Source organism: Macaca nemestrina, chromosome 1, assembly GCF_043159975.1.
Source record: "Macaca nemestrina isolate mMacNem1 chromosome 1, mMacNem.hap1, whole genome shotgun sequence".
NCBI classification, from domain to species: Eukaryota; Metazoa; Chordata; class Mammalia; order Primates; family Cercopithecidae; genus Macaca; species Macaca nemestrina.
Genome location: NC_092125.1, coordinates 170,132,142 through 170,150,978, shown reverse-complemented (window position 1 = coordinate 170,150,978; position 18,837 = coordinate 170,132,142). Strand labels below are relative to the sequence as shown.

At 34.4% G+C, this 18,837-nt stretch overlaps 1 protein-coding gene and 1 non-coding gene across 7 annotated transcripts in view; one reads left to right on the top strand and one right to left on the bottom strand.

Moving 5' to 3' along the window:
• Positions 1–18,837, top strand: part of LOC105495187 (EF-hand calcium binding domain 7) — a 47,836-nt gene that overhangs the window by 3,904 nt on the left and 25,095 nt on the right. For 3 of the 6 annotated variants that reach the window (XM_011764469.3, XM_011764470.3, XM_011764474.3), the window contains 5 exons: positions 5,307–5,518; positions 6,157–6,243; positions 6,963–7,158; positions 7,605–7,726; positions 12,615–12,728. In XM_011764469.3, the coding sequence (XP_011762771.2) occupies positions 5,307–5,518; positions 6,157–6,243; positions 6,963–7,158; positions 7,605–7,726; positions 12,615–12,728 (731 nt within the window). The remainder of the gene's footprint in view (positions 1–5,306; positions 5,519–6,156; positions 6,244–6,962; positions 7,159–7,604; positions 7,727–12,614; positions 12,729–18,837) is intronic. The other 3 variants (XM_011764472.3, XM_011764473.3, XM_011764476.3) reach the window with 2 other exon arrangements.
• Positions 10,197–10,257, bottom strand: LOC112429107 (U7 small nuclear RNA). Its single transcript, XR_003021229.1, has one exon. It is a non-coding gene; the product is annotated as a U7 small nuclear RNA (small nuclear RNA).

Genomic DNA, 18,837 nt, shown 5'->3' with positions numbered 1-18,837 from the left:
TTCCACTACTATGGCATTTAGTTTGTGAATCAATGTGTATGTATTATTAAGGTGTTATCAATCTTATAAAATTATCTGGGAGGATAACAATGCAGTGTTTGTCTCTTCAGTGTTATATACACTTTTGGTTTTAGGGGGGAATACTCTGTTAACGTTGTAATAATTGATTTTAGATGAACTATTTTTTAAAAAGGAGTAACATGAACCAGAGCTGCTTCTTATTGCTATGTCTTTCATCTATATCCTTCTGCCACTTATACATATAACATGTGCATTTCCATTTTAAGATTGGATAGAGCAGTAGCATTATTATAGCTTTAAGTTCCTTTTTTGTCAATTTATAAATAATACAGGCATTATAGACTCATGTCAGAACTTTAAAAGTAAACCCTGACAAAAGATCCATATCATGGTGTCAAAATTTAAACATCTACAGCTACCTAATATTTTTACTATCATCAAACTTAATAATTAGATCCAACTAATTCTAAACCTAGAGATTAAAGTTAGTAGGAAATAGATTGTATCAGTTTCTTAGATATGGGTATTTCTGCTTACTGAGTACATGTTTTGGCATAATTAATTTTATTCTGAGAAAGTTGTTCTTTTCTACTTACCAGTACATTTTTTAAAACAGTATTTTCTTTGTTACTAAAGATAGCAGCAAGCATATGCTAAGCTACCACTTGTGAGAAAAAGTTACACACCTTTTTTCTCAAAACGGAACATAAAATATAATTTTCTTTCATGTGGACTTCAAATGCTGGCAGGGATGTGGAGAAAAGGGAACCCTCATACACTGTTGGTAGGAATGTAAATTACTACAACCACTGTGGAGAACAGTTTGGAGGCTTCTTAAAAAACTAAAAATACAGCTACCATAGGATCTAGCAATTCTACTACTTGGTATATACCCAAAAGGAAATCAGTATATTGAAGAGATATCTGCACTCCCATGTTTACTGCAGCACTATTCACAATAGCCCAAATTTGGAAGCAGTGTAAGAGTTCATCAATAGATGAATGGATTAAAAAAAAAAAAAAGTGGTACATATACACAGTGGAGTACCATTCAGCCATAAAAAAGAATGAGATCCTGTCATTTGCAGCAACATGGATAGAACTGGAGGTCATCATGTTAAGTGAAATAAGCCTGGCACGGAAAGGCAAACATCACATGTTCTTATATATGGGAGCTAAAAATTAAAACAATTGAACTCATGGAGATAGAGAGTAAAATGATGTTTATCAGAGGCTGAGAAGGGTAGTGGGGGTGGGGGGAGAAAATTGAAAATAGATAAATAGAATAAGACCTAGTATTAGCTAGCACAACAGGGTGACAGTAGTAAAAAAAAAAAATTTAAGTGTACATTTTAAAATGATTAGAGTATAATTGGATTGTTTGAAACAAAGGATTAATGCTTGAGGCAATGGATACCCTATTTACCCTGATGTAATTATTGCATACCTGTATCAAAATATCTTATCTTATATACCTACTATGTACCTCCAAAAATTAAAGATTAAAAAAAAGAACCTTAGACAAAAGGCACTTTAGGCTTAACAATAAGGAAGAAATTTTGCAGAAAATTTTATATAATATTCATTGTCATAAAAATAATTTAGTAGTTGTGTAAGTGCATTCTGTATATGTACCATGATTCAGTTAACTACTCCTTGATTGTTTGAACATTGTTTCCTTTATTATTAGTAGCAGTAGTGTAGCAATATGATGAGCATCTTTGCACACTAAGCCTTTTTAAAATAAAAATATTTTAGAGGCAAAAAAAAAATTACAACTTCATTTACATCTACTTGTATTCCCAGCTTTTAAAGGGTAGGAGTTGGCTGGAGTTGGAATCCTAAAACACATATGCCATTTCTTTGATTCTGTGAACAGCTGAATTAAGGAATAGTTCATTTACACACTAGGCAAAATACTTACTTACATGTTGTTGCTAGGGCAGTGTGGTAATCAGGACTTTTGTCGACATCCAAAATAAAACCGTGGAAATAAAAACATTTATATTATCTCCAATGCAACGAATTTCCACAAAGCCTTTATAGGTGTATGGAAGATGGCAGTTACCACAACTGCAATTTCTGTTAGCTCTGAAAGTCACTGGCATAATCTAGAGGAGAAGAGAATTTTATTTATGGATTTTTAATATGTTATTAACCATAAGTTATGGCCATAGATAGCAATTTTACACTCAGAGGTAGACTTCCTATTTAGATTATAAAATTTCTTGCCAGGTGTGGTGGCTCATGCCTGTAATCCCAGCACTTTGGCAGGCTGAGACGTGTGGATCACCTGAGGTCGGGAGTTTGAGACCAGCCTGACCAATATGGAGAAACCACGTCTCTACTAAAAATACAAAATTAGCCAGGTGTGGTGATGCATGCCTGTAATCCCAGCTACTCGGGAGGCTGAGGCAGGAGAATCGCTTGAACCCGGGAGGCGGAGGTTGCAGTGAGCCGAGATTGCACCATTGTACTCCAACCTGGGCAACAAGAGCAAAACTCCATCTCAAAAAAAAAAAAATAAATAACAATAAAATAAAATTTCTTTTTTTGAGATGGAGTCTTGCTCTGTTACCCAGGCTGGAGCGCAGTGGCGCAATCTCGGCTCACTGCAATCTCCACCTCCTGGGTTCAAGCGATTCTCCTGCCTCAGCCTCCTGAGTAGCTGGGATTACAGGCACATGCCACCAGGCCCAGCTAATTTTTGTATTTTTAGTAGAGACAGGGTTTCACTGTATTGGCCAGGCTGGTCTCGAACTCCTGACCTCAGGTGATCTAACCACCTCGGCCTCCCAAAGTGTAATTGTAAACCCAAATTACAGGTGTGAGCCACCACGCCCATCCTAGATGATAAAATTTCTTTGGAACTAAAAAGTTTGTATTGATGAACAAAAATCAGCCTATACTAGTGCACAATAATGTTCAATATAACTGACTCACTTATATCTGTATTTGTTACCCTGATCTGGTTTCTATCTCCATGAGGATATTTCTTTTTTTTTTTTTTTTTTTTTTTTTTTTTGAGACGGAGTCTCGCTCTGTTGCCCAGGCTGGAGTGCAGTGGCGCGATTTCGGCTCACTGCAAGCTCCGCCTCCCGGGTTCACGCCATTCTCCTGCCTCAGACTCCCGACTAGCTGGGACTACAGGCGCCACCACCAAGCCCGGCTAGTTTTTTGTATTTTTTAGTAGAGACGGGGTTTCACCGTGTTAGCCAGGATGGTCTTGATCTCCTGACCTCGTGATCCGCCCGTCTCGGCCTCCCAAAGTGCTGGGATTACAGGGTTGAGCCACCGCACCGGGCCTCATGAGGATATTTCTTTAGTGAAATTGTTTTATACTTATTGGTCCTTATTACATTAAATTGTAGAATATCCAAATTATCGTTTTTTGATGCTCATTGGTGATACACAGATCTTGTGAATTCCTATAAAGATAGTTGGAACTATCCAATATAAGATTTTGTAATAGAATTTGACAGTACAATTCAGGACAATTGTACCTTTTAAAATTATGTTAATTCCTTCTGTGGTGCTTAGGAAATTTATCATTGGTTCATTTTAGAAAATGTTATATTTCAGTATGCAGAGATGTATTTGCAAATTACCAAGTTCTATTCAGCTGTTCAAAATATTTGCAATTGCTTTAACTATTGTGTTTTAGTGTGATATGACATATGTAAATATACAAAGCTTTTCTCACATGTACTTCTTTGCTTTCCATAGATAGAAGGATGTGGTTAAAAATGAAGATTAGTTTGACCATAGCATCTCTATAATAATCTTCTCTTACAGTATATTGACATTCTTGATTTTTAGCAGGGCCATAACTACAAAGGGATACTTTATGTGCATATATTTGACATTTGGAACATGATTAATGTTTTTGAAAGCTTAGTACCTAGCAATGATGAACATTTTAGATATCATGCCTGTTGACACTGATAGTCTTAAATGAATGCTTTTCTCATTTCATTAAGATATTTGTTTTTTAAATTTACACATTGTATGTATTTATGAGGTACAATTTGACATTTCAATACATTTCTATGTTGTATAATGATCAAATCAAGGTAGTTAGTATATCCGTCGCTGCATGCATTTATCTTTTCTTTATGGTGAGACCATTCAAAAGCCTCTCTTCTAGCTATTTTGTAATATACAGTACCTTAATGCTAACTATAGTCACCATACTGTGCAATAGAATACCAGAACCTATTTCCCACTATCTTGATTGTAACTTTGTACCCATTGACCTACCTTTCCCCATCCTACCCTACCCCCAGAGTACTTAGGTAGTACTTACAGTTCCCCTTCCCAGTCTCCAGTAACCACTGGTCTGTTCTCCACTTCTATGATACTAACTTTTTTTTTTTTAAGATTCCACACAAGTGAGATATGCTGTATTTGTCTTCACTGTCTAGTTTATTTCACTTAACATGTTGTCCTCCATGTTCATCCATCTTGTTGCAAATGACAGGATTTCCTTCTTATTTATGGCTGAAGAGTCATTAAGGTATTTATTTAGCCAGAAAAAGTACTAATTCACACTTTTTGTGTTATCCTTTTGTCCCCCAAACAATTAAGTAGATGGATGGTTGTTTTTAATCTTGTATTTCCTTTAGAAGCTTTTAGAAGAGCTTTTAGAAGCTCTTAAGTAATCAGATATTGGTAATTATTTAAACCATGTAGGTTGAGAACCAAACTGTCAGAATAAGGAAAATCTATTTAATTCTGGCGTTAATAATTAAATAATCTTTAGTGGTGGCATACATATTTTTGTTTTTCTTTTCTTTTCTTTTTTTTTTTTTTTTTTGGAGATGGAGTCTCACTCTGTCACCCAGGCTGAAGTACAGTGGCACAATCTCAGCTCACTGCAACCTCCACCCCCCGAGTTCAAGCGATTCTCCTGCCTCAGCCTCCTGAGTAATTGGGATTACAGGCGCCTGCCACTGTGCCCAGTTAATTTTTTCGTATTGTTAGTAGAGACAGGGTTTCTCCATCTTGGCCAGGCTGGTCTTGAACTCCTGACCTTGTGATCCATCCGCCTCGGCCACCCAAAGTGCTGGGATTACAGGCATGAGCCACTGCGCCTGGCAATATTTTTGTTTTTCAAAGTCAGGCCTATCTTGGTATCACTAGATAAATCAACACCAAAGGTAATGTACTGGTATATGTATAGTGTTTTTTAAATATCATAATACATAGTGATTTGAAGAAAAAAATGCACTTAAGTACGAATTCCAAGTGTTATAATCACAAATAATACTTGTTTTGTTGGGCAGCTCTTCAGCATGCAGGAAGAAATCCATCCCAAAAGACCATTAATAAGTATTGGACTCCTCAAACTGCCAAACTGAATTTTGATGATTTTTGTATAATTTTAAGGAAGGAAAAACCTACTTCAAAAGCAGAACTACTAAAATCATTTAAGCAATTAGATGTAAATGATGATGGCTGTATTTTACACACTGACCTTTATAAATTTCTAACGAAGGTAAGATCAGTAAAACTGTTTTGTAATATGCATATTTTGTGAAAGAGCTTGGAATCTAGCTTTGACTACCAAAGTCTACATTAAAAATAACTATTTCATTGAGAGGTGAAATGAATTACTTACATGTTATTTACAAAGTACTTAGGGATCCTTCTGGATGAAAGGTTCTTTGTAAATAAAAGATAAAGTATAAAATTGAGCTTATGTTACCACCCCCTTGTGCTCCTATTTAATTCGTTCCTGTCCAGAACTCTTTGAAAATCAGTGATAGTTCCATATGTGATAAGTAAAAGGAAAACCAAGTATAAATGGGATTAGGAATCCATTCTCCTTTTTGGTACAATGTTAGAAAATATCATTCCCCTAAATTCAATAGCAGTTATAACTGACTCTATAGTATTCAGGTTTTAGTTACTATTTAGTAAACTGAAATTCAGCACACTTTCACAAAATTTAATAAAATTGTGAAATTTATATAGCCGCCTCATTCTTTCTTTATATATAATACTCATAATTTATAATGAAGCAATACCTTAAAACTATGGAAAAGATTAAAATGTGCTTCCACTATCCCTGTGAATAACAAAGTAGTAATCATGTTGCTTTAAAATAAATCTCGTTTTTTTTTTGGTTTTCAGAGAGGTGAGAAGATGACTCGAGAAGAAGTAAATGCCATAATAAATTTGACTGATGTAAATGCTGATGGCAAATTTGACTACATCAAGGTACATAAGCTCACATTGATGTAAATGTACATACTGTGTTGGAAAAGTGTTTTTATTTTTCCCCAGCTTTATTAAGGTATAATTGGCAAATAAAAATTGTATATATTTACAGTGTACATGTAATGTTTTAATATATGTATACATTGTGAAGCAATTAAATCAGTTAACATGTCAACTAATTAACATGTCAGAAAATTATTTTTAAAGGGATGCATCTTTTTAATATTGGCAATGACATCCTTAAATATTGTGCATGAAATTTAATTTTTCCAGTCCCACAATTGCAATCTGATGACTACATTAAAAATCATATAACCAAGTTAAAAAACATGTGTGCACACACACACAGACAGATACACACATAAACATAGAGACTCTACTCAGAAATGTACCTTTTCTGGGGTAGAAGAATCATAAAAATTATTTTGAACAAATGCAAGTCTACACGTCTTATAAAAAAAGTAATAATAAATCACCTCTCCTTGTGTAACATTTTATTTTCACTCAGAGTATGACCTCCTCATTGAATCACGGCTACATTTCACTAGGTCACTTGAGGCTGGTCAATCTGATTCAAAAAAATAAAATGTGTAACCATCAATAGGAAATATATTCCATCTATCAGTCTATTCCTTGCCTACTAATGTGCATTTGCTTTCTCCTCTTCCCCAATGTATGATTGAATAGTTTTACCCACTGGACTTTTTTTTTTCCTGTAGTTTTGTAAATTATATATGACAACCAATGAGCAATGTCTCAAGACTACACTAGAAAAACTAGAGGTTGATAGTAAAATGAGGCGTCACCAGTTTGGAAACCACATCGAAGGGTCCCCTGAAAGGGACCCATCACCAGTACCAAAACCATCACCTAAAATCATAAGAAAAACCGATCAGGAAACATTCTCAAATAAAGGTATTTACTTTTAACACTAAGAACTTCTTGATCAGAAATGAAGAGTCATATTCAGATAAATTTTTCCTTCCATTTCAGCTTCTCAGTGATAAAACAAATGAGAATCTAACTTTTGTTAGCTACCATTTCTAGACTCTCTTAGCTGTAAAAATCTATTGAAGTAAAATTTTATTATGGAACTTGACTTAGCTGTGCTCATTATATTTTATTAAAACTAAAATTTCAGACTGAAAGGTGACATATTCAAATAAGAATTCTTATTAGTAGCCCATAAATTAGGGACCATTAAAGCCTGATAAATATAAAACTTCTGACTTTATTTCAATGGGGAGAACAAAGAGAGTCAAAGTAATACAATAGATCTTTTATACTGCATTGTGTTTGGAAAAAAACTCCTATTGACAACTTTTCATAATGTGAGACCAAATAATCATTACTTGTTGCAGGTGACACCAGGAGTTCTTTACTGTCAGCAACCAGGAAGTTCAAAACATCTGTTTCCTTCACAATTACCATGGGGGCTAATGGTAACCGAAACTCAAAGTTAACGGAGCCAAATTTAATAAAGGTATAGTATTTTAAGTTAACAGAGATGACTTTTTCTGAAAAAAATTTGACATTAAGTTTATTAATAACTATGCAGTGTCTACAGGGAACCAGTAAAGTTTATGAAGTAATTCAAGGTTTTTCTGTGGAATTTCTACCTATAAGCTAGTGTAATACTTTTAAATTAAAAATGATGAATATTATTATAAGCTCTTCAGTTTTAAAATGGTAACACTCAAGTTTTATAACTTGATGAGTAGATTATCAAGTTATATACTTTGGCAAGCAAATTTTTTGTTTTGTTTAACAAATGTTTACCATAAGTGTTTCTTATAAATAAATCATTCATTCAATTTCAAGTCCTATGAGAGAATGACAACAAAGTCACTTTGCTAAGTCAATATTTGTAGAGTGTTAATATTGATCTTCTTTCTTTGTTTTCCCTTTCTAGACTCAACCTTTACTAGTTTTCCTTCAACAGAAAATAATAGCTACAGAAATATAAAACATTAACTGGAAACTGCTAGGATACATTAAAAATGTGCACCTAGAGACCTCTGTAAAAGGGGAAAAAATGGTTATGATCACATACTATAACTGCTGTTAGAAAACTGAACTGATTGTTCTCAAGAGCCACATTTTTGTTTCAAATAACAACTCTGTATTTGTTATTGAACTCTAAAGTCCCTTATATCTTTAAATTGCTAGACAGTGACATTTGTTCTATATTAAAATTTTAAAACATTATCTCCAGGGAATTTTGTTCAGACTGTTTAGGAATCTATACACCCTAAGCAATTTGGTGTGCATGTCCAACATGTTCATACACAATATTTAGTGTTCCAACAATATTATTTTCCACCAGTGGAAACTTTTTGTATTTTGCAACTAAATTAATTATTAATAAAATTAACTTAGTTACATAATTATGGTTTACCTGATTCAGAAGCACAAATAAATGTAATTTTAGCCACTCTAAAGAGAGATATAAATAAATATTAATGTGGATTATGTTAAGTTATAGTAAGACTTTGTCTCTGTGTCATTAGTTGGGCTCATACCAATATAATTTTAAAAATTTAGTTCAATTCAACAAATATTCACTAAGCATGTAACGTGTGCCAGTTATTTTGCTTAGTGTAAAATATGAGCTTGAATTTAAAAATATAAATTTTCATTTGACTATTAAGAGTATACCAAGATAGTGTAGCATAGTATTTATTCATTCATTTATTCAACAAGTATTTATTGAATGACTACTCTGTGCCAGTGTTCTAGATGTTGATGAGATTAGTGATCTAGAGTTTTGGATAGAGATCTACCTCGGCTTGAATCTTAGCTTTATCACTTCATAACTGACCTTGGGCGAATTAGTCAGCAGCCCTTCAGAGTTTCAGTTTTCTTATCCATAAATAAGGAATAATTATATTTAGTGTGCTTTGAAAGATTTAAATCATACGTAAACATATGTAAAGCATTTAGCACAATGCCAAGGACATTAATAAATAATAGTGTTAATGTTAATACTATTTATTATAAAGAACATTAATAAATACTAGTATTAATATTATAGAACTAAGAAATAACTGGGTGCTTGTATGGGAATTACATGATGAAAGTATAGTTTAAGAAAAGTTAATCTACTGTTGTATTATGTATAGAGACGTCAGAGACACCATCTAAGAGGCTGATAGAGTTTTCCAAATATAAAGTGATGATAACTTGGCCTAGGATAGTACCTAAATGTAATAAGGTTGGGGCAGGTGTAATAGAAAAATGCCAAAATTAGTCTGTAAGTCATAATGATTATTTAACAAAGAGACTACTTAAGTTTTGTATCAAAGTCAAGAACAGGGAATGGTGTGGATGATAATTGGGAGTGAGGTAAAAGGTACTAAGATAATTTAATGATTAAAATAAAAGGGCATACTGTCAACTTTTTAATTCTGCAAGTTTCATATAAAATATAATGCCTTTTGGAAATAATTGATAGCTGTGTATATCTTACCTTTTAATATCCTGTTTCTGATCTTGTATTGCCCACTGTTGCTTACTATCTGCTATTTCTTAGATGAGCTGAAATTATTATTTTTTAAAGTAAGTGACCCTTTTGTTACTCAGCAGCATTCAGTTCTTTGTTTACATTTTTCTTTTCTTTTCTTTGTTTATTTATGCATTTTCTTAAGACAGAGTTTCATTTTGTCACCCAGGCTGGAATGCAGGCGGGATCTTGGCTCACTGCAACCTCCGCCTCCCAGGTTCGAGTGATTCTCCTCCCTCAGCCACCCAAGTAACTGGGATTACAGGTGCATGCCACCATGCCTGGCTAATTTTTGTGTTTTTAGTAGAGACAAGGTTTCACCATGTTGGCCAGACTGGTCTCGAGCTCCTGACCTCAAGTGATCTGCCGCCTTGGCCCCCAAAAGTGCTGGGATTACAGATGTGAGCCACCACACCTGGCCACATTTTTCTTTAATTCTTGTTTCCTCTTGGGGGGTTTTCTGGTAAAAACAGAGAACCTGCTAGACAAATTCTAAAAGAACTGTAATACTTGAAGTTTTCTTTTTTTTATTTCACAAATTTCATATATTCCTGAGGTTTTATAACCATTCTGAAAAGTACTTGGTTGTGAATATACAGAATAAATTACTGAAAGGATTGTTAAATTAATTTTCCAGATACTTCACATTTATTTTAAACAAGTTTAGGTATCTCAACTTCATGTGGAACAGAAAAGTATGGAATTGGTACAGAGAAGGAGGGACTTTTCAGAAATTAGAAAATTGTGATAGGTAAGAGTAAGCCATGTTTTAAACCATAAATCCACACAATTGGTAAAGGACTTGAATTACAAAAGGAAAATAAGATCCTTACAGGTACTATACATATATTACTTTCTATTGGCCATACTTAGTTACTATATTACTATTCTTTTTAAAATTCTGAATTCTATCCATTTATTTAGATTCTGTGATGATCAAGGAATGTCAGGAATTTTCCTTTCAGAGAGGAAAAGCTTCACTTTCCTTGCTAAGACCAGTCATGTCTAGAATTAGAGTAAGCCCCAAACTATCAGTTGTAAACTCCAGAGATGCAATACTTCCTATATTCAGATTCTTAGAGTGTGCCTACATTTATATTTTATACATGTATATTGTACAACATATGCACACACATCACACACATATGTTGTACAACCTGTATATTATAATGTCAAAACATATAGCATCTATATTATATACCATTTATATGTTATATGTATGTCTATATATGGCAATACAAATATAAACATTTTAAATTCCAAATGGTTCATTATCTGTTAATTTTTGTGAAAGCTCCATATAATAATTTTCTTACAAGTTTCTCACATTTTCAAAATGTTGATGAATTCAACCTGTCAGTTAGATTTCAGGCCACATCAATTTTACCCTTCATAAATTATCTATTTAAGTTTTTATTTTTTAAGTATGTATAGTTTACAATTATTTAATAACAAAAAATGCAACAACCAGTTACCTTCCTGTCTTATCATACCCGAAAGCAAATAGCCTCCTAATAAGTATGTGACATAGGAAATCTTTATAAAAAACAATAGTGATGATAATGATAGTGATGAGTTCCTCCTCTGACTAAATCTATGGCAGATCTACTGCTTAATAATTCTTTCTCACTGAAAAATTTAGTAATACAGAATTTGTATGTTAAATCATTTTCATTCACTACAGTATTCCAAGAAAAATGTAACTATACTGATATATTTGTTTTGATAACTAGAATTTTTGGCTTTAGTATTTGGTTTTGTACTTTTAAGCGTTTCCTCATACATTATGAATGAAAATAAGTAAAATTTGTATATGACAAATAAACGAAATAATAGTTCAGTTTGCACTTATATGAATGTACTCAAATTGGTAGAATACAGCACCACCTCATGCCCTATACAAGAATTACAAGCTATTATTTTATTTCTGCTTTATAATGTCAAAAAATTATATCATACATGGAATTTCTTACTCTCATTCTAAAATTATTTTCAAAACTCAACCTTCTTTCATTTTTCTCCTAATACTCAAACTGTCAGCTTAATCTATAATCCTTTCAAATTGATTTATTTGAATGAGCCAGCCAATTTGTCAGTAATTTTTTCTTTTAGTTCATAACATTTTAGTCTAGGTCCTAGAGAAAAACTTTTGTATGATTGAAAGTCTATTTGTTTGAAAGACATTTTTTTTCTTTTTTCTTTTTTTTTTTTTTGAGGCAGAGTCTGTTGCCCAGACTGGAGTGCAGTGGCACCATCTCGGCTCACTGCAACCTCCGCCTCCCAGGTTCAAGCGATTCTCCTGCCTCAGCCTCCCAAGTAGCTGGGACTACAGGTGTGCACCACGATGCCTGGCTAATTTTTGTAGTTTTAGTAGAGACAGAGTTTCACCATATTGGCCAACTGATCTCGAACTCTGGTCTCGAACTCTTGACCTCGTGATCTGCCCACTTCAGCCTCCCAAAGTGCTGGGATTATAGGCATGAACCACCGCACCCAGCCTTGAAATGAAATTTTAAGTTGAATAAGCATTGTATGTTTAATAACTCTGACAGATCTTAAGTTGAATGTTTCCTGTTGAACAGTAGGAGCTATAAGTTCTCCTAGTGGAGTTATTTTGAATTCAAATTGATCTGTTTATTACACTGAAGTTTGGTTGATATAAATAATGTGGTATTTGTCTTTAATAACTGTTGTTCTACCATTTTCCAGCTTTATTAATCCATATTTAATGTTATACTATGTAGTTTGTCTGCCTTTCCAAAGAAACTCACAAATTCTCTTCTATTATAGCATTATTTTCTAGACATGGAACTTAGGAAAGACTTAGAATAAAAATGTTTAACTTGTTCCCCTGTTAAATTTTATAAAGCCATGTCCTGTTAATCTGTGGCACTGCCCCAGAGGTAGCATCAGCACATCGAAAAATTCTTCCATCTTTGAGTTTCCTAAGTGGCACAAATGGTGTTTACTACCAGTGTACCAGGTAAAGTACATTATTTTTAAAAGCTTAATTTAACCATTTTTTTAAAGCTGGGGGTAGGGCTGCTGTGCTGATGATTACAATACAAATTTAAGAAATTTTCCTGCTACTAAATGCTACATTTTTAAAGTAAGAAAACCAAATAATTAAGTTTGTCTTAATACTTAAATGTGTAGAATCCTGAATGATAATGCCTTACCATACTTTATTGTAGTAGTATCATATTCACAAAGTTTCTTTTAAAAACTGGCTTTAAAAATCACTGCAGATATTTAAATGTGAAATAGAACAGAACTTAGAATATAACTTACACACTGGAGAGAAAGTAAGGAGACCTATGTTTTGGTTCTAGTTCTGCAGTCAACTGAGAACTATAGCTTTACACATATATCACTTTATTTTTCAGACTTTATCAAAAGAGGAGTCTGGACTAGATTGCTTTTTAGATTTCTTCTACCTTTAAGAGTCTGTAATTCTAAAGTATTATCCTTTACCTTTCCAAATAGGTAAATATAAAAAATATAAAGTATATTAGATGAAATTCCATCTGATGCTATAATCAAAACTGATTGAAAACATTTAAATGTTTTCTATTTAATGTCAGAATCATAATTCAAACTGTCTCAACATGTAAATTGTCTAAATACTGTATAGCATTTCTTTCATTTCTATTCTTTAGCAGTCATCACCATCTAAGGTCATGTTGATTATTTTAAGGACAGTTGAGTCTGAGGTAATGCCAGCATCTGTTGTTAGTCCATATATGTGCCCGTCCAAGAGATTTACAGGGAAGCTAAATGAAAGCCTGTGTATCATTACTCATTGTTAATAGTTGAACTTGGGCCAGGTGCAGTGGTTCAAGCCTGTAATCCCAGCACTTTGGGAGGTCGAGGTGGGCGGATCACTTGAGGTCAGGAGTTCGAGACCAGCCTGGCCAACATAGTGAAACCTCGTCTCTACTAAAAATACAAAAAATTAGCTGGGCATGGTGGCAGGCCCCTGTAATCCCAGCTACTCGGGACGCTGAGGCAGGAGAATTGCTTAAACCTGGGAAGTGGAGGTGGCAGTGGGCCGAGATGGTACCACTGCACTCCAGCCTAGGTTACAGAGTGAGACCATCTCAAAAAAAAACAAAAAGTTGAACTTCAACTTCTGCTTCTGCCACAAGCCCAAGTTTGAACCTCATTGTATCACAGATAATAAAAAATTTGAATTTGGTACCCTGAGTAGATTTTCTTTTAGAAACATAGTCTAAATGCAGAGTCCAAAAGTCTTGGACGCTAGACCTAATATTACTACAAACTCCTTATAAAACTCTGAACCCATATAACCTCTGGCTACCTCAATTTTTCTGTTTATTAAAATGACTAATTCATATCTACCCCATACTGCCTCATAGGGATGTTGTTGAAATATCATATATAATGACTTGTTTCTGTCATGGGAAATATACTTAACAAGATAAATTTCAGTAAGTTAAGGTCACATCTTAATTTCTTAGAATTAAAAATACACATATCTTGTATACCCCAAAGGTGTGACAGTGCAGCTGATTAGTGACTGACTGAAAGCTTGAGTATAGTTCAGCTTATAATGATAAAATCTTAAAATGCAGTTGAAAAGGAAATTTCCAAAGAAAAGATAAAGATAAAATAGGAAACTTGTATAAATTGAGAAATAACCAAAATGAAAATAGAAGGAATAGAGAAAATACATTCATTAACACTCACAGAGTGGTTAATATCTAAAATAGTTAAAATAATTTATTAAAATATGTCAGAAAAATGCTAAGTCTGCAATAGAGTTATGAGAATAGGTGAATGGGTAATTTATACAAAAGAAAACAAAAATAATGAACACATGAGGGAAATGTTCAACCTTGGTATTAACAATCAGATAAATTGAAATTAATGCAAAAGTTATTACAATACCATTTTTACTATCAAATACTTGAGACATATACAAATATATGGAATACCATAATGAATGCTTTATGTACCCACACCTTGCTTATGAAGTCATCCCACATCACCCAATTTTTTTCACAATAAAACAATACCAAATAATGGTAAAATTATTACATTATATACCATTGGTGGTATTGTAAAATTGGCAGTACTGTTTTATAAAGCAGTATGGGAACACATGTCAATAGCCTTAAAAATATACAAAATTTTTTGCCTGAAAGTTCTTCTCAAGGAAATTATTCATCAGAAGAAAAACATTTAGACAAAAAAGTATTCTATTAATATTGTGATAAGAAATTAGAAATGACCTAAATGTCTAACACTTTAGAAATAGTTAACTAAGTAATGGTATACCAACTCAATGTTTGTTTTTTTTTGAAACGGAGTTTTGCCCTATTACCCAGGCTGGATTGCAGTGGCATGATCTCAGCTCACTGCAACCTCCGCCTCCCAGTTTCAAGCAATTTTCCTGCCCCAGCCTCCTGAGGCTGGGATTACAGGCGCCCATCACCACACCCGGCTAATTTTTGTATTTTTAGTAGAGATGGGGTTTCACCATGTTGGCCAGGCTGGTCTTGAACTCCTGACCTCAGGTAATCCACCCACCTTGGCCTCCCAAAGTGCTGGGATTCCAGGAGTGAGCCACCATGACCGGCCCCAACTCTATTTTTAATCATAGAACCATTTAAATTGAAATTTTGAATATTGCATAGCAAAATGGTTTTCTTGTGGTAAAATACACAAAACATAAAATGTACCATTTTACTCATTTTTAAGTATACAGTTCTGTGTCACTAAGTACATTCACACTGTTGTACAACCATCACTACCACCACCATACATCTCCAGAACTTTTTCATCTGGAACTCTATTCATTAAACAACAACTCCCCATTTCCCCCTCCCCACAGCCCCTGGCAACCACCATTTTCCTTTCTGTCTCTCTGAATTTGACCACTCTAGGTACCTCATATAAGTGGAATCATACAATATTTGTTCTTTTGTGTCTGGCTTATTTCACTTAGCATAATTTCTTCAAGACTCATTCATGTATAGCATGTGCCAGAATTTTATTCCTTTTTATGACTGAATAATATTCCCTTGTATGTATTTACCACATTTTGTTTATCTATTTTTCTGTCAATTGGCATTTGGGTTGTTTCTACCTTTTGGCTATTGTGAGCAGTAATGCTGTGAACATTGGCATACATATCTGTTTGAGTCCCTGCTTTTAATTCTTTTGGGTCTATACCCAGAAGTTGGAATTGCTAGATCATATAGAATTATAGGTTTGCTTTTTTGAGAAACTGCCATATTGTTCACAATGGCTTCACCATTTTATGCATTTTATGTTCCTATCAACAATGCACAAGGGTTCCAATTTCTCCACATACCAACACTTGTCATTTTCTGTTTTTTTGATAATAGGTATCCCAATGGGTATGAGGTGGTATCTCATTGAAGTTATGATTTGTCTTTCCTTAATGATTAGTGATGTTGAGCATCTCTTCATTTGCTTATTGGCCTTCTAAATATCTTCTTTAGAGAGTTGATCATTTGATGATTCCTTTGCCCATTTAAAAAATCGGTGGTTTGTTTTGTTGTTGTTGAATTGTAAGAGTTCTTTATATGCTCTAGATATTAATCCCTTTTTGGATATGTGATTTGCAAATAATTTCTCTCATTTCATGAATTGCCTTTTCATTCTGTTGGTAGTGTCCTTTGATGCACAAAAGTTTTTAATTTTGATGAATTCCAATTTGATTGTTGCTTGTGCTTTTGTTGTCATATCCAAGAAACCATTGCCAGATCCAGCGTCAGCTTTCCCCGTATGTTTTCTTCTCAGAGTTTTATAATTTTAGCATGTTTAGGTCTTCAGTTTATTTTGAGTTAATTTTTATGTATTGCGTAAGATAAGAGCCCAAATTTATTCTTTTGCAGATGGATATTCAGTTTCCTCAGCCTCATTTGTTGAAAAGACTGTCCTTGCCTTCATTGAATGATCTTGGCACCGTTGTTGAAAATCATTTGACCATATATGCAAGGATTTATTTCTGGGCTAACCATTCTATTCTACTGTTCTATATGTCTGTTTTCATGCTAGTACCACACCATTTTGATTACTGTATCTTTGTAGTAAGTTTTGAAATTAGAAAGTATGAGTCCTCTAGCTTTATTGTTTTTCAACAGCAAAATATTTTGGATATGAAATTAAATTTTAAAAGCAGAACATAAAGCAGTGTTTATTAAAATGTAAAAAATAGATTTCTGCGTAAGGTCTGTATTAGAAAGGATTACATGAAAATCTAAGTAGGGCGTTAGAATTATAGAGATTTTTAAATTTTTAAATGTGTTATTTTAAATGTATCAAAATATAAAATATGAAAATAATTACGACATAAAATAGAAAAATGAGATGTAAGTATGTTAGGATAATTTAACCTTCTTTTAAAAATGTGAGCATGAACATGAAACCAATCTCAATGTAAATTATTTTTGCCTTTGCAGTGCCATAACAAATCTTTCTATAATGAATTAGAAAACATTTATGATGTTATTGTTATAGAGCTAACTTACACCTTTTCAGTAGTTATCAATATTATTAAAGCCTTGAACTGATTATCTAAATATTCTTACTTACATTTCAGGCAGGCAAGCCTACTAATAATAAAGTGAAAAGCATTTTTGCACATAGCTATGGTAATGACACAATTTCTTGTAACTTCAGTAAAGAATCTTCTACTTTGTGTCCAAGCATTTTCAAGTTTTATTCTTTTCTTTTTTGAGACAGAGTCTTGCTCTGTCTCTCAGGCTGGATGGAGTGTAGTGGCACGATCTCGGCTCACTGCAAGCTCAATCTCCCGGGTTCAAGTGATTCTCCTGCCTCAGCTTCAGTGTAGCTGGGATTACAGGTGTGCACCACCATGCCTGACTATTTTTGTATTTTTAGTAGAAACAGGGTTTCGCCAATGTTAGCCAGTCTGGTCTTGAACTTCTGACCTCCAGTGATCCACCCGCCTCGGCCTCCCAAAGTGTTGGGGTTACAGGTGTGAGCCACTGTGGCTGGCCAGGTTTTACTCATTTCTAGTTATGAGATCCCATATATTAATTCAGACAAGAAGGAATTTGGCTAGACCAAGAAATGGTAAATGGTAAAGCCAATATAGAAAAGTCTTTCTCGGCCGGGCGCGGTGGCTCAAGCCTGTAATCCCAGCACTTTGGGAGGCCGAGACGGGCGGATCACGAGGTCAGGAGATCGAGACCATCCTGGCTAACACGGTGAAACCCCGTCTCTACTAAGAAATACAAAAAATAGCCGGGCGAGGTGGCAGCGCCTGTAGTCCCAGCTATTCGGGAGGCTGAGGCCGGAGAATGGCGTGAACCCGGGAGGCGGAGCTTGCAGTGAGCCGAGATCCGGCCACTGCACTCCAGCCTGGGCTACAGAGCGAGACTCCGTCTCAAAAAAAAAAAAAAAAAAAAGAAAAGTCTTTCTCAAAAGTGATACTTTATATTCATCAGCATTGTTCTGTTGTGAACCTTTTTTTTTTTTTTTTTTTTTGAGACAGAGTCTCCCTCTGTCATCCAGGCTGGAGTGCAGTGGCATGATCTCTGCTCACTGCAACCTCTGCCTCCTGGATTCAAGCAATTCTCCTGCCTCAGCCTCCTGAGTAGCTGGGACTACAGGCGTGTGCCACTATGCCCAGCTAATTTTTGTATTTTAGTAAAGACAGGGTTTCACCATGTTGGCCAGGCTGGTCTTGAACTCCTGACCTCATGATCTGCCTGCCTCGGCCTCCCAAAGTGCTGGGATTACAGGTGTGAGCCACTGCACCCGGCCAGCTGTGAAACTTTTATTCTGCATGCTTCTAGTTATCTACACTTGAAACAATTAGTTTGCTTTTACATTTAAAGTCATTTTTTCTTTCAATATATTTATTTTAGCAATCCTTAATTCTTCCTTCTTAACATGCTCCTAGCACTAATCTCTCTCTATTACAGCAACATATTTATTTATTACTTTTCTTCAATACTTCATTTTTCTTTTTCTTTTTTTTTTATTTTTGAAATGGAGTCTTGTCCTGTTGTCCATGCTGGAGTGCAATGGCATGATCTCAGCTCACTGCAACCTCCGCCTCCCCAGTTCAA